At 39.8% G+C, this 16,139-nt stretch overlaps 1 protein-coding gene across 1 annotated transcript; it reads right to left on the reverse strand.

Annotated features, from left to right (window-relative positions):
- Positions 1–895: 895 nt before the first annotated feature.
- On the reverse strand, positions 896–15,845 carry LOC147216819 (lissencephaly-1 homolog A-like). The gene is made up of 11 exons (XM_086177082.1): positions 15,657–15,845; positions 10,723–11,007; positions 9,569–9,653; positions 9,393–9,467; positions 8,874–9,080; positions 6,835–7,003; positions 6,348–6,450; positions 3,511–3,739; positions 2,922–3,023; positions 2,391–2,547; positions 896–2,230 (listed from the first exon to the last, which is right to left on the reverse strand). Exons 2-11 carry the CDS (start codon positions 10,752–10,754, stop codon positions 2,157–2,159), a joined length of 1,233 nt encoding a protein of 410 aa, XP_086033208.1. The 5' UTR covers positions 10,755–11,007; positions 15,657–15,845; the 3' UTR covers positions 896–2,156.
- Positions 15,846–16,139: the final 294 nt, after the last annotated feature.

Raw genomic sequence — 16,139 nt, forward strand, 5'->3', positions numbered from 1 at the left:
GTGGTGTTCGCACTCGCACACTCGCCATCCTGGCAACTGTTGCCTGGATACTGCAGAGCACAGGGAGAGTAATTACTGTGTGGGTGAGTGAGCGGGAAGTAGGCTGGGGTACCGTACATAATTGATAAAGGTGCCTGAACTGTCCCCGCTGCCTCCTGATGTCTCTGCTTCCACACTCTAAGCTTGCAGAATAAGAAACTGGATGTTACCTGGGGAATAAATGTCAAAAGTTATACATTTTATTCCCCACATCACATTTTTATAACCACCCCATCTGCTTCGGGAGTACTCACTTACAAAACCTGCGTCATAGCAGATCACTTCTCGTCTGCACCGACATCAGCAACAAGTCAGCACTGGATCTTGTCTGAGCTGGAAGTCGAAAAAAAAGGAAACCATAAGATCGGAGTGTCACGAAAAAGGGTCAACTGTGATTCCAAGTTTTCAGTGTTGTACATAAATAATGGTTTCTGTCTGCTGCAGTGCATTTCCAGTTTGTGACTGGTGACCCACTTCTTTCTGAATGCTTTCCGTTATCAGACCCAAATCTTTCAGACATGCACATTTAATCGTGACTTGCGTCTTTCAGAATTGAGATCAAAAATTTAAATGTTTGAATTTCTTTCATGTCGAGGCAGCAGAATCTCAATTTTCTTGAATAGATGAATCGGATCAAATCATACAAGGTAAATTCACAATTTAATTGTGACTGATTACAAGGTTATTCACTACCTCAGCATTTAGTACACAGTTGTAGAGTTTTATGCGGTTTTATGAAGAACAAAAAAAAATCATATCACATGTGCATTTTTTAATTAAACCGTAGGGATACACGTTTTTTCCCCCCTAATCTAATTTCAACTAATTTCATAAAAGAAACACAAATACAGAGAAGTTATATTTACAGAATTTTATTTTATTATGTTGCAAACAATGACATCCAGATATATTGATACACAACTTTTACTGTGCGTGTATGTGCATTGGTGAATGTGTGTGAGTGTCTGTGTGTATGTGTGTGTGTGTGTGTGTGTGTGTTAAGAGCGGTGAGACCACAGAAAGCAGAATGAAAATCCCGTGTGAGGGAGCCCTCAATGGGTTAACAAGGCAGATAGCGAGCAAGAGGGCACTGGGCAATTCTCTGGGGCGACATAGACACACACAAACCTCATAATAGATGAGCAGACTTTTTCCTCTGAAAACACACTTTTGCTATGGTGGTGTGTGTCTGTGCTCTCAGCAGCTTGAGGATCATTAAGGTCCTGTGGGTGTCAACTAGAAAGCAAGTTTTAAATGAGATGAAGAAGCATGAATGAACATAGTGGGTGAGGATCTTTCCCACCTCGCAATTCTCCTCTGACCAGAGTAAGGATGATGGGAAGACTCTCCTGTCATAATAAACACACAATGTATACACACTTGTACACACGCACTCACCCACAGAACCTTGTGTTGACTGCTGCATCCTGCTTTATTTTCCTATAGCTAGCTAACTTTTCCTAGGCTTCCACCTCGCATCTGTTCCTTTACACACACTTTCCTCGCATCCTCTCTATCACCAGCCACACCGTGAGACCACAACAATGGAGTCATGAAGTCAAACAATACTAAACAAAACCCTTCAAGAAGGGGTGCCATTGGTTTCGGTTAAGTGGAATCCATCTGTGCCAGCACACGGGGATATTTTACCCTCGACCTGACAGGATGTCATGAACACAGTATGCAAATTGCTGCAAAATTAACATTACATCTTTTTTTTTTTTCCTTTGATTTACCATGCAAGGTATATGTCATGTTTTGAGTGTGTTTGTGTCAGAGATTGCGTGACATTTATTAAGCGTACCCTACATCCAGAATAATTTACATAAAAGGACTATAGTCATCTTAATAGGGCTGGACCGATGAGAAGGGAGCGCGGGGAAAGGGAGGAAGGAGTTAAAGCACCATGGTCACCTATGTTTTGGAGTGCAAGATTTGAGGGGCGAGGTTCTGGAAGAGGGCTGAGGTGCAGGGGCTGGGCTGGGCTGGGCTGGGCTGGGCTGGGCTGGGCTGGGCTGGGGGGGCTGGAGGGGACGGGGCGGGGCGGGGCGGGCGGGGCTATTAGGTATTCTTTTGGAGGTGGGAAAAGCAGGACGGGCACGAGACATGGGGCTGTCTCAGCGGCACTCCCACACTTTGACTGTCTGATCAACACTGCCTGTCACCACATATGGAGCCGTCTTATGGAAATCTGGAAGAGAGAAAAATGCTTGTTTACGTGTGCGGCATACCACACATGCTCCGTCAAAGTCACAACAAGGATCTTTGGTTTGAGGTTTTAAATTTTGACAGATCCATCATCATTATCATCAGGTTGTTGTTATAAAGGAGTAGATGGTGCACTGTCTCACCAAGAGAGGTAACAAAGTGTTCATGGGCACACAGCGTCTTCATGCAGCGTTTGTTCTTGTAGTCCCAAATCCTAATGGTTTTGTCATCCGCACAGCTCACTATAAACCTGCCTCCTGGATGCACCAATATTCCACGCACCCAGTTGTCATGTCCCACCTGAGAAAACAAGACTGATTACAGACTATTCCGCTCTCTGACAGCCAGGAACACGAAATCTTTGAAACGATCTGTCACCTCAACCCTGATCCACACAGCACTGAAAAGAGTGAAGGCACGATTCCTCACTGCCTACTAAACCCAAACATTACTTACTGCCTTTCTGGGTGCAGACAAAGATCAGAGACGGTCAATTTAGCAGGGAATTTCTCCTACAATGCTTCACCTTAAAATTGTATTCTTTTCTAACTCTTTTACTTACTGCTTGTCTAAATAGTGTTTTGTATGCCCCCGAGCTGGGTGTCCTCAGTGACTTGCCTCCTTGAGGGTAATAATGGTCTATCTTATCAATCAAAATGCACTGTGCTGCTCACCAGAGTCATAAGGCAGATGCCAATGCTGACGTCCCACATCTTAATTGTCTTATCTCTGGATCCAGAGAGAAGGAACGGGCCAGGCTTTCCACTCTTCTTGCTCTAAAAGCAGGGAACAAAAAGGAAAGGAGGATGATCATATGAAAGACAACAGTTTGCTGTTAAAAAGCAGACCATCTTCAGAAAAGAGTCATTTTGGAATAGAGAATGTAGCTTTGAGCAGTCGTGACGGCTGACAACAGATTCCCTCAGGTAGTGACACCACTGTAAATGGTCATTTGCCCTTAATGATGTAATAGAACAATTAGCACTGACTCATTCCGAGGGAGCAACAGCCAACAAGAAACAGTAATAATGGAACAGCTTAAGTGCAAGGGGAAAGTTGGTCAGTCAGTCAATGACATACATGCTTCTTGTGCCATTCCAAGCCACAAAATGTTAAGGTAATAACACAAGTCAAATCCAGTGAGATGAGCTAGTACTGTTTCCAAGGCAACTTTAAACATTTTTTCCCCAACCCTTATTTGGGAGTGAAACTATAAACTACAGGATAAAGAGAAATGTTCAAATGGACAGCATTTCAACATACCTCTGAGCCTGTGGCCTCCAAGATTGTGGGATGAGCATTGTCAGGGGCCCAGGAGATACATTCTACCACATGTTCATGCTCCCGCAACTCCGCTTTGCACTCCTTTGAGGCAACCACCCAGACACGAACCGTCTGGTCATTAGAGCAGCTGGCGATCAACGAGCCGTCCTGGTTGGGACGTACCATCCTCACCCATTCCCTGTGGCCCGTAAAGGTCTTCACACAGTATCTACAGATGAGGGGGACAGAAAAAAAAAACAAAAAACGAAACAACACAATGTCAATAAAGCAGTTATTAGTATCACCCACTGTGATACCAAATAAACAGGAAACAACATGCCTTGATGATAAATAAACATGTCATTTGAGAATTGGAAAAAACATGAGCAATAGAAAAGAAAATTTGCTTTGGGAATTGTTACGAAACTAAAAGCAAAACAAAGGGCGGGCTCTGTTGTTTTGTATCAAGCTATCAGTGCTGAGCCATTCATTCAGGTTGAAATCAAAATAATCTGCAATATCTGTGGGGAAGTTCGGTCGGTGAAGGATAACACAATTAGTGGAAATAAAGAGAATGATTACAGAACTTAGTTTTGTAGCAGCAATATTTGCATTGGGATCTGAACCATATCCTGAAAATAAGCCCAACCTTGCATACAGTCATAAAATCGCCCAAATCGAGAAGTAATAGAGGGGAAGGACAACAGGATACGAAAGGATCTCAAATTTGTTTATCTGAAGCACACTATTTTGTCCATCAGTCCATCACAAAGTTTGGCTGCTTCAAATCTTTTGAAGTTTTTATGTAGCTACTTTTCCAGTCTCAAGCATGTGGCCAGGTTCTTTCTTTACACCCAGTAAAAAAAATAATAAAACAAAGCAAAAAAACAATTAAAAATGTAATTGTTATAGAACGATACAGCTTTTTTTTCTTATTTGATTGTACTTAAGAATCTAGATAGCAAATTTGTGATTTCCATCTGCTGGATTAGGACCAAGAGCTTCAAGGTTTTCTACCGACAATGACCTTTGGATCACTCCCTCTGCGCTGACAGCACTGTGCTTATCTAGTCTGCTGCCCTCTCCGATCAGATTTTTAAAAAACTCACAGCCTGCACCAACTATTGTCGAGCCTTTGGCTGGACCTCAAATCAATTAAGTCTTTTCCCTAACTTTTGCCTCAATTGCAATTATCACTATTATCTTTTCTTAAATGTTAACAATTAATATTTTTTGTTGCGTAAACCTGGCTGCAGCCAAGCTGCATCTCATCCATGGACACGATAGTTTTGGTTGAGTGGTACAGGGTAAAAGCTCAAATTGCTCAGGCTGGAGCGAGTACATGCCACGAGACTGAGGGAAGTCAGGGCAGACTAGGTTATTAATTACACGTCTCAATGTTGGCAGTCTTTATTGGCCGACAGACCTGGTTATAATCAGCAAGCTGTATTTCTGTAATAGCGCTCGGGTTATTTCGAAAACCTATGTTTCACAATCGAACAAGACATAGTAATATCAGGTACTAAACTTGAACAGGCGGTTCATACAAGAGATAGCAGCAGCAAAAAAATGGCAACAATAAAAAAAATGGTTGAGAGATAACAGACAGTGGAGTTAGCCCCCAATCACCATGGAAATGAGTTGACAAAATGGAGGGGAAAAAAAAGACCAAAAATAGACAAATCTGGGAACATTTCTTGATCTTGTGTATTAGTACTCCCCTGTGGAGTTAGAACATTACCTTCTATCTCCATGACACATATAAATGATTGAATTAGCTAAAACTGCATATTCACTTATTTAAACCAACCAAGTGGACATGGTATTATGACATTAGGAGGATGAAAACTTGGAGGATATGTACTTTTAATTATTTGCTTGAACTTTTGTTAGAGGGATTTATCAAGTCTGATCACAGATGTATACAGAAAAACCTAAAGTGCATCAGGGAATACATTGCTGTGACTTCAGCCAAAGGACAATGCAGCTTTAGCTGATGCAGTGTTTGTGAATGTGGCTTTCATTGTCTTTTGTCATAGCTGTTTCATCCAGGGGCAATGCCGTGGCATACTATTACAATGCCTTGAAGAGGCTAAATAACACACTGGGGTTGGACAAGCATTAAAATAATGGGATGTCCATACAGAAAAGGTCAGACTTTACAAGGTTTTCTTTTAAGTGAACTGAGAACCTACCCGTCTTATCTGAAAAAGTACCAGTTAAAGATTTAAGTTACTGACTCCAACAAGCTTTTGATGATAATAATCACAACGGGAATCAATATCTGTCACGGTCCCTTCGCCTTGTGCCTAGATCCCTTAAATACCACAAGAGGAGATATAGTGTTAGTATCAACCACATCCAGTGGCTAGCTCAGCCCCAAAGGTGAGCAGATAGAGGTTGCATAGCTCTCAGTCAAAGCAAAGCCTTTCCATGCAGTGCTTTTAGAAAATGTTAGGGTGAATGCTACCCTAACCTAACAATGCACTGGAACTTTTTAATAGATATTATCTATTCCTATGGATGAAAGAAGAAAGTCAGACCCCAAAAATGTGTACATAATTGGTGTGTAATGATTTAGAGAAAATAAATAAAAAGAGTAGTTACCCTTTCCCAGACAGGATATTGCAATCATAGATAAACTTGGGCCAATGATGACACATTGCTTGATCATCAAGCAACTACAGACAATGCTGCAGATAAGAACTACTTCTAGCATTCTAACAATGATTTTTTTTCAAAGACAATGAGTAATTGTGAATAATAATCACATTATTAATATTGTCCAAAACAATATGAATTACACTTTAGAGATGCATCCAGACTCCCAGACTTACCCAGTGGCAACTTCCCACATCTTGATGGTTTTATCTCTGGATGCAGAAACTATGTGGTCACCATTTGGCATGATGGCTACAGAGGACACATTGTGATCGTGGCCTGTACAAGAAAGCAGCGATTACAGGTGTAAATAGTCAAAGCTGCAGCTGAAAAGTCAAATCTAATTCCTCTGACGTCGTCATCCTGATGACACATTTGGCTGACTGGCAGGAACTTAGCTCTTTACATTATGGATTCTCAGACTGACAATGGCTACAACGTAGCGTTTGGTTGTTCTTTATGTTACGCTAAGACATCCAACACAACACTAACGTCATGAACTCAAAAAGTGCTCATTTTCAGAGAGCATTTGAGATAACATAAAAAGTGGAAAAGTGTAAATACTTAATAAATTCAAATAGTATGAGATGCAGTATCATACTATTAGTATCAAAAATGGATCATAAGGAAAAAGGTTTTGCCATTTTTGTGATCATGTCTTACCATGCATGGTCCGGATGCATTCAAATCCCTGGAAGTCCCAAAGTTTAATGCTCATGTCAGCTGAACATGAAGCCAACAGTTTTCCTGTCTGGTCAAATGAAATGTCCTGCACAGAGTCTGTGTGTCCCTTTAGGGTTCGCTCAAAGTCTCCAGCTTCATAGTCCCACACCTGAGAGAGTATCATAGATAAATGTTAAAGCACTTCATCCCATATGCCAAGCAAAACTGAGAAACAAAAAATTATCATCGTGGATGATCATCAAAATGGACAAAATCAGTATATATTCAGTATATATCACTTTCGCTGTTACTAATCATTTTTCAGAACATAATATAAAATTAGGCCAGAGCCAGTCCTAAGCAACAGGCCAGGGACAAGCTTCACCTTCGAATGAGAAAGATAACTAAATGAACTAATAAGTTCATATTTTTCTACATAATTAACATCGTAAGATTATTGTGAATTCCTTTAATCACAATTTTTCCTTTCCTTCAGTCAAAGGAAAGAATTACAAATAAGACTGTTAGGGAAAGGTGAATAGCCACATTAAATGTTGATCATAATAATTGATATGGTTTACTTGTGAACTGAGAGAAACAATGACTTGTAATGGGTTTTTAAAAAGTATATATTTTCCTTTGTTTTGGCAGCCATGCCTTTGATAGCAACAGCATAAGCCCATCACGACGAAGATGAGCAATGACAAAGCAGAAAAGCAACTGAGCACGAACGGAAGAAAGCAAGGAGAGAGGGAGAAGGATGAGAAATGGGAGGAGGGGAGAGAGGAAAATGAAGCAGAGGCATGGAGGATGAAAGGGGAGTACAGCCGCAGAACTGCAGTCCAGCTTTGATCGGAAGGGTCAAAGCCACAGAGACGGTGCGATGCCCTGGAGACCTGCAATACTAATGAATGCCACATACAAGGAAAGAAAAACAATTTCTTTACATGACCTTATGTTCTTATGGCACTGTCATGTGAACATAGGATCTGCCAACAGATCATTTTAAACTTTTATCAACCGACATGAAATGCAAAAGTTAATCTTTAACCACTCTTTGACCAAACCATGATACAATGCCTTAATGCCCGGTTTTAGGAATGCAAATATGAACATCTTCAATCACAAAAGTACAATCTCCCCTCTGTGTAGAACTGCTCTTAATACTGGTTACCAGTGGCTAACATGGTTGTATTCCTTCTCTCCATTGCTTGGCAGCTAGCCTCAGATGAAAAGGGAACGCATAAAATATAAATAAAGGATCTTAAACAAGAAGATATCTATTCCGTGTTAGCATTGCTAAACTGTGATGCATGGCCTAATATCTAAGTCTCCAGCTGTAACTGTGTTGTGATAGTTCATCTTTCCTGCATGGCCTTTCATGCTAAAATTCTGTTAACTTCCACTCTGCATGCAAGTGAATTTTTGTTTGTCTGGCCGCTGCAATGTAGGTCAAACCAAAGGAAAGAACAACCATAAAACAATAGTGAGATTTACAATAAATCTCAATGAGGGGTCTTTGGTTTTTGGTCGATGCACCAGTTTGAATCTGACTAAATACAAATTTCGTTCTCGGAAGCTGCCCCCCGCTTCAATGTCACTAAATACAATTAAGGGGAAAGTCGTCACAGAGAAAAAGAGAGATGGAGGGGGAAGGGAGGGGGAGAGGGAAAGAGAGAGAGAGATCAGCAGGGAGTTAATTTTTGTCTCAGCAAGTCACTGAGCTTGTGGTGCACTGGCTTTACTGCAAAATGCAGTACAATGACCAGAGTTTGTTGAATCTGCTGGAAATATAATGGTACAAGATTTAGGAAGTACTGGAAAGCTGGAACTTGGGATGCCAATTTTAGATCATCTTTTTGAATAGTATTTCCAAGTTTGACATATTTCTGGGGAGTGCTAACTGTCAACAAAAGCTTAACACAACATTCATAAATTCTTATTGATTTAGTAACAAGGCTACTTTGTTGTCTGCTTAAAATGTGCCACATTGATATGGAACTAGTTTTTACGCATTAAATAAAAACATACACACACACCTTAATAGTGGCATCCTCAGAGGCTGTGACCATGACAGAGAAAACAGGGTGAAATATGACACGCGTGACAGGAGCACGGTGCCCGCTGAGGGCATATCTTTCTGGGGGACGGGGAATCCACTCCTTGGGGTCTCTTTTCTGACCCACGGGTCCTCCATGTGTCATTTCCTCCTTTGCTTCATTCAATTTTGACTCCAACTCCATTACCTGAAGCCGTAAGAAAAGTCAAGGGAAAGGACCATTAGAAATACCGACACCAGCAGATTTTCTGATCTCTCCCCCAGAAAAATAGAAATCAATTGTGTTCACAGACAAGAATTCTACACAATTAATACACATACAGTTCTTTAAATTTCTCAATCACTGAAGTCAACTTTTCTATTTAAAAGTTTTCTAAAAAGGTGAGTACATTGATGTACCAAATCGGAGTAGGATTACTTTGAGTTTTCACATTGATCTGATAATATCTACATTGACAAGGTTAGTCTGGTTATCACCGGACACACAAATATTCCATACCTTTTTCTGTAATCTGATGACAGAGGTCCATTTCTTTTCCAAAAGTCCTGCATACTTCTTATCTACTTCTTCATTCTATGAACACACAAACCGAAAAAAAAACACATACAACTGATAAGAGGAAACCAGATTCTGGATAAAACAAAACATAAAAAAAAAAAACGTATCAATCTTACCATATCTAACTCTGCCTCCTTCTTGAAAGTGGAATAGGCCTCCTCATACCCATTGGAACGGAGATAGTCAGCTATGGCCCGGTTTCTAACATTTAGTTAGTGAAAGGTGGAGATTGGTCAGAAAGGCAACCTATTAAATATCATAGAGGCTTGCAATAGGTAGTTATATAATATAGTTCCATTATATTTTCTATGTGACAAGTTATTTCATGAATGTGAGCCCCTTAGCAGAAATGCCGAGTAAAACAACATATTGTTAACAACATGCAACCACTGGGATTCAAGTTTTGCAGCATAAATACAGGGAAATCTATCTGCCAGGAAAAACAAGATAGTTGAAAATTACGGTACTATGGAAAATAAGGAAACACAGAGTGAAACAGAGTAAGGACGGGGCAACTACAAGCACAATCTCCAACATGTGTGTTTGAAATCCTTGTTATAAAAACATGTCAAAGAGCTCTATTATGAGGTGAAAGATGAATATTTCATGAGCAAATGCTAAATTTAGGCAATGGTTTGAGTCCTTGTTTGAAGAGACAATGATTAACCCTGGCACAACAGTCTACGGTGGACTTGAACCTTAGCACAGCATAAGCAATTAGATCTCCACTGATTTACCTCAAACACGTTTTACCTACTGAGAAAGACAGGCAAGATTTTCATAAAAAGATGAAGGAACAATGTGCATTTCTATGCTGTGTGAAGCTTTGGAACAGCCATCCAAACCCTTAGACCAGCCAGACTGTAAGTCCACGAAAAGGGCTACTTTAGTAACTAGCAATCATTTTGTTGAGTCGCTCCTTCTTCCCAACCCCCTCACTTTTTTGCCCCAGTCAAGTGCATTATGAAATATTCACTAAGAAACTATCAAGTCAGGCTCCCCAAAGCCCATATCTTTGCACAAACCCTTTGATTCTATCACGGTATCCTCATTCAACAGCTTATGCATAAACCTATTCTGGCTGAAGAAGAGGAGAAACACACCACATTGTGTTTGCTAACAGACATCAAGAAAATTCTACAAAAACAAAACAACAATCCGCATGCGCGCGCACACACGAACACACGCCCAACAATTAAATGCAATTGCACTCGATCGTGAACACAACACGGATTTCTTAACATGCAGATATTTACAAGCAGCAACTCACAGTTCATCTCTTTGTCTCTGTGACAGCACCATATTGGCCGCTGTTCTCTCCCTCTTGGGGAGTCGAGGGTGAGGTGATGGTCTGGTGGTGAGGGATTTGATTGGCTAATGTGTGGTATGGTGACGTCCGGACCCTCAGTAATGTTTCTCCCCGAGGGTGGTCAAATAAATGCCCAACAGAGAAAGGTTGAGTGGAAATACAGCTGTCACTTTGGAGTCGGAACAAAGCCACCATCAGAATTCGGAAAGGCACAAATCTTCTTCAGTTCTCAGATGAATCCATCACCTAATAAAGACAGGTGGAGAGAAGAATAGGTTATAATTGGAATAGTGGCAAAGCGAATGTTCAACAAAAAAAAATGTATTCTCAAAACAAAAAGACAACCTTTTCCTTACATTGATAACGGTACATTTGAAAATTCATCATTGGACGATCAATGTTTTATTCTTCTTTACCCTAAATAACCTTTGGCGAACCTGTTGTAGAGGTCCAACTGCTGTTAAGACATAATCAGGTGCAGATTTTGCGACAGGGACAAAAATGTAAGTCATTTATTTCAATGTCATCTTACTGGAATAACCACTCCTCATATTACACAGTTCCTGTTCAGCTCATTTCCAGGTCATAGATTAAGCTAAATGTTCATTAATCTGCAATTATAACCTCAATTCACGGTATGGCTGTGCTTCTCTGTAATAAGTTGTTATAAGCCTTGGCTATACATATTGGACTACACTTTCATGTCTACCTCTGGCAATTTTCATCTGGGATTTTCAAGCTTCCATTAGCAAATAATCCTTCGGAATAGTAGGAAAGCCAACTGATTTGAAGTGCATGATATAGCCACAAACAGTTTTTAGCTGAGTTTGTTTACCAAGTAAAATTGCATCTGAATTGTGTTCTTGACAAAGGCGTTGATTGAATTTCGGTATTGTGCGTCGTGCCAACACAGGACAACAAATCATTAGCATTCCCTGGAAAAACCTTATCGCTATTCATTGATTATGAATGAGGCAGCCGAGTTAATATTTTGAGCTTCAACACTGCTGGCACCTGTAGTCAGAACAGCACTAAGCTACTTAGTGAACAGACCAGACAACCGAGAGTCTTTGTATGTTCTATGAGAGCAAGTTCTTCATAGTACTCTGACAACATAAAGAAGGAACTAAACAGTAACTAACAGGATTAACCACAGACACAAAGAGTCCAGACAGCAATCCGCCCTTGTCTGCCTCAACTTGATGCTTTTTCATTTCTTGATAAATATGGAAGTTAGGGATACATTCATAGATTCTTAGAATATGTGATTTAAAATTTTGGCAGAAAAGCAGATAAACTATGGGTGACATAGGCTGAAGTACTCTTGCTTTTGACAAGAGCTCTGACTTGACAGAACAGAGCTACAAATTTTTACTGGGCCGCTATTTTAGCACAATTCCAAAATAGTTGGAAAAATAACGACATCCAAGTTCTTTCCCTCGGTAATAACAGAGACAAGCAAATCAACCATTTTCAAAGGTGAGTATTTCAGTGGGCCATTTGAGTCTCTGATAGCATCTGGAAGAGAAAAGCTACAACTTCCAGACATCCAATTTCACCATGTTCTGTTTAGAAATTGGCTTAAAAGTGTACTCAACTAAATCATTGCTTTGGCAAAGTTGCAATGGCTGTGTCACAACACTGGCATTGCAGTATAACCTCTGTTAGTAATGTATTAATGAGAAACATAAATACATAAGAGATGGAAAGGCCCTTTCAAGCTCTGGTAACACTAAAACCTTGTTATATGGATGACCAAAACAAGCAACATAAATCTAATTAATTGCTCCCTTTCAGGTCTTAAAAAATAACCAAATGTTAATTCTTCCAAATTCTTTCTATCATGTCTGCTTCTAGAAAAAATACAGTAGAGCCGGAATAGCCATTCACTATTGTAGTATAAACATAACATATTGTGGTATCAATAATATTATTCGGGCCTACAGAATACAATAAAATGTAAATGCAGGTCAAGGCTTCATGATTTTTAAACAATACAATACAGGACATTTTCCAATGTATATGTCCTGAGGACTGGTGAAAAAGTTCACAGCTGTGATATTTATGTCTGGTCAAGACAGTAAAACTAAGCATAAGTTCATGCTTTGATAGACTAGTAACCATATAAATCTTGGTACATCACCAAATTGTTCATTATCATTTTCTATTTGTTCTTATTTTATGCTGACAAAACATTTGCAGCAATATTAAAAATGGATGCCAAATTAAACGTAGGAGTGGGTTAACACAATCACACAATAACTAATGCCTTTGTGAGGAGGGTTTGATTCATTTTAAGTGCTTGATTTAGAACTTAAAAAAGACAAAACTGCTCTGTATCCACATCAAATTGTGAAAGCTGTTTTCAAAATGCATCATGTATACATCTTGAGTGTAATCACACCTGTCCATTCTGTTTATTTATAATGAAAACATTCAAAACAACAAATAAAAATGGGTGATGCCATTGCAGTAGACAATTAAGCTGAGTTGATTCACATGTCACGACCACAATCCAGGGGCTTCTTATGATTCTATCTAGACAGACTCAGGTAGAATTTTCACTTACTGAACGTGGTCTTTCACAACCAAAGGTTTCAAACATTTATATATCTGTTAAATCAAATCTTTTTGTAATGTTTGGAATAATTGCATTACTTACATCAACCTAATTTTATGGTTTTGACAGGGCTATAGCTAAAATTTAGAGACGACAGTCAGACTTATGGAGTATGCGCCTGATCCCATGTTTTAAACAGCTCAGATTATGTACAGGGTGGAGGCTTAGTTGGGTGTTTCTAACAACTTTGAACATGTCCTCCTAGATACATGTCCAAATTATAGTCTATTTCTTGCCTTTCATATAAATATAGATAGTTGTCTGCAATACTCAAAAAAAATGTTGCTTGTTTGCTAAATTCTTGAATAGCAGTACTGCTAAGATCAACAATCCACTACAGTTAAGGCAACAGACATATGAGGTGTCAAGGGGGCATGCATGTGCATCTCACAGCACTCAGGCTCCTCGGTAGTTGTCAAAAAAAAAAATCCTGATTCATTGTGGATGAATCTGGTTTTCATCAACATGTCCTTGGACCTCCAGGCAGCTGTGTTTCCGTACTCTTGACTTTTGGCCTTGTTTGTTTTGTTGACTTGCACATTCCCATCATTGTAAATTGTCAACGTGAAGAAGTACATATAATAAGCATGATATCAAAAAGTATTAAATAGAGTATGCAGCAATTACAGACAAATACAATTGTGACGTTTAAATGAATGAAAAATGAAAATCCAATGTAGTCAATGCAGCCCAGTAGTTGGAAAAACCAACTGGACTATTGCATTGGATTTTTATCAATATGAACTGCTGTATCTGAACCAACCGGTGCACAGAGTCCACTGTCCGGAACCTTCTTACTATTCCATCTTCCCAATTAAAGTTGAAAGGGAACAAGCGTTTGTTTTTCAGCTTCCTGGATGAAATGACAGGGCTGAAGAGGTCTGGTGTGCTAAATCAGGATGTTGTTGAACACCTGTTTGACTTCTTTATTTTAATACCAAGAACCTTTGTTGTTGTTTTATATTGCTTTTCTAAAAACAGAAGAAACACCTTTTGTTGTTGAGGAAGTTGTTTCTTCTGCTTTTAAGATCACATCTAAACATTTGTACTCTGTTTTATAGGTAAATTACTATGTATAATTGATGTGGTAAGTACCGGGTGAAGCACAGTACATTTCCATCAATTAACCAAAATGACAATGTCTTATGTAGGGGTTTGAATGTATTAATTTGTTATTGCAAAGCGATACAAATGATGTATATTGTTATTAAATTACACATGTTAGGAAACTATTTCGCTTCAATCTACATACAAATTTCAAGTTGAATCTGCATGCGTTATAGACACTGTACTATTGAACATCATTGACGTATCCGCCCTTCTTGCATTGATTCAGAGCTTAGCGGATGATATTGAAAATGTTTGCATGTTCGTGAAACCACATCAAAATACAGCCAACGAGGGCTTTCTCTTTTCAGAAGGGATGACGTGTTTCCAACATTCGGTGGCCACAAGGGCAAAGTTGCAGTCATGGCTTAGCAACGCCCTTTTCATCTAACGTTAGCTTAACATGATAACGCAGATCTAACCAGAGCTGTCAGTTCGATCCGACTACATTCGATGAGTACGCCATCCACAATAACAAACGCCATATAGGGCGTTGGTCTAACTATTCTGTAGATTCACCAAAAACATTTTCCTTCTTTCCTATATTTAAAATATAATCTAAAGTGAAACGGTTTGATGCGCTCAATTCGAGAACAGGATTGTAAACTGTTAACAGTAATAGCCATTATGTGATTTGAGTGATGCCGATTAACAAAATGTACTTGATTTCCTTTACCACCAAGGTCATTGTTGAACACCAAGCGACTGATTAGCGCATTTAAAAAGGATGTCAAAATACTAACACCCGGCTTGGAGAAACTGGCAGCCTGCTGACAGCACCGAAGTTAGCCTAGCCGGCTAACTTAACACGATAGCTCGTCCCTAGCTAAGTTTCATAAATAGGCGTAGCTAACGTTAGCCGAGTGTTCAACAACAAGTGCCAGGAATCACGTCATGTATGGGCTGAGAAACATTTTATCGTTTGTCCAATAAAAGGCTTTCACAGCACACCCATGAGATATTGCACTGATATCATTTCGATGTTTACTCCTTAAATCGGCGCATTTGTATTTGCCACCTAGCTTAGTTTAGCGGTCGGCCTCTCCGCCATTTTAAGATCGGGGCGAGAAAAGCGCAGACACTGCAGGCGTTTCGTCGTTTAAAAAAAAACACAAGTCTCAATAAGTGGCCAAATAAAACACGGACGCCTGTGAACCCGCTTACTCACCATCTGACAAATGGCAATCCTCATATCCTCAGGAGCTCTCCGACGTTCTGAGAGAAAATCTGGTTTAGCTCTGCTAATGTGACTTCTCACATCACCCGGCAGGCGGTCAGATTTTTCTCCTCTCTGGTACCATCGCAGTCGCCCGGCCCCAGCTAACGGTCGCGATTGGATAGCGGCTGCGCGTACGCTGGGGCTCAACGGAGGCGCGTAATGTGCACGTCTTTCGCTCCTGGAAGCCGAACACCTTAACGCTTCTTCAGGAAAAAAAAACCAGATGCATATGCACTATTTATGATGCTAAAGAAGGTTTAAATTATAAATAAATAAATAAAATAATAATGATATATGTAACGTCACTCTTCGCAGAGACCGATGCAGCAGGTACGTAAATGATAAAACTACAAAACACCGATCCCGGAAGTGACACAAAATGTGCAACTTCAAAACAGTTGTTATCCGTACACTAGAATATAATTTCACTGG

The sequence above is a fragment of the Fistularia commersonii genome, chromosome 29, assembly GCF_037954325.1.
Source record: "Fistularia commersonii isolate RoL2024-O1a breed Wild chromosome 29, RoL_Fcom_v1.0, whole genome shotgun sequence".
Taxonomy (NCBI): domain Eukaryota; kingdom Metazoa; phylum Chordata; class Actinopteri; order Syngnathiformes; family Fistulariidae; genus Fistularia; species Fistularia commersonii.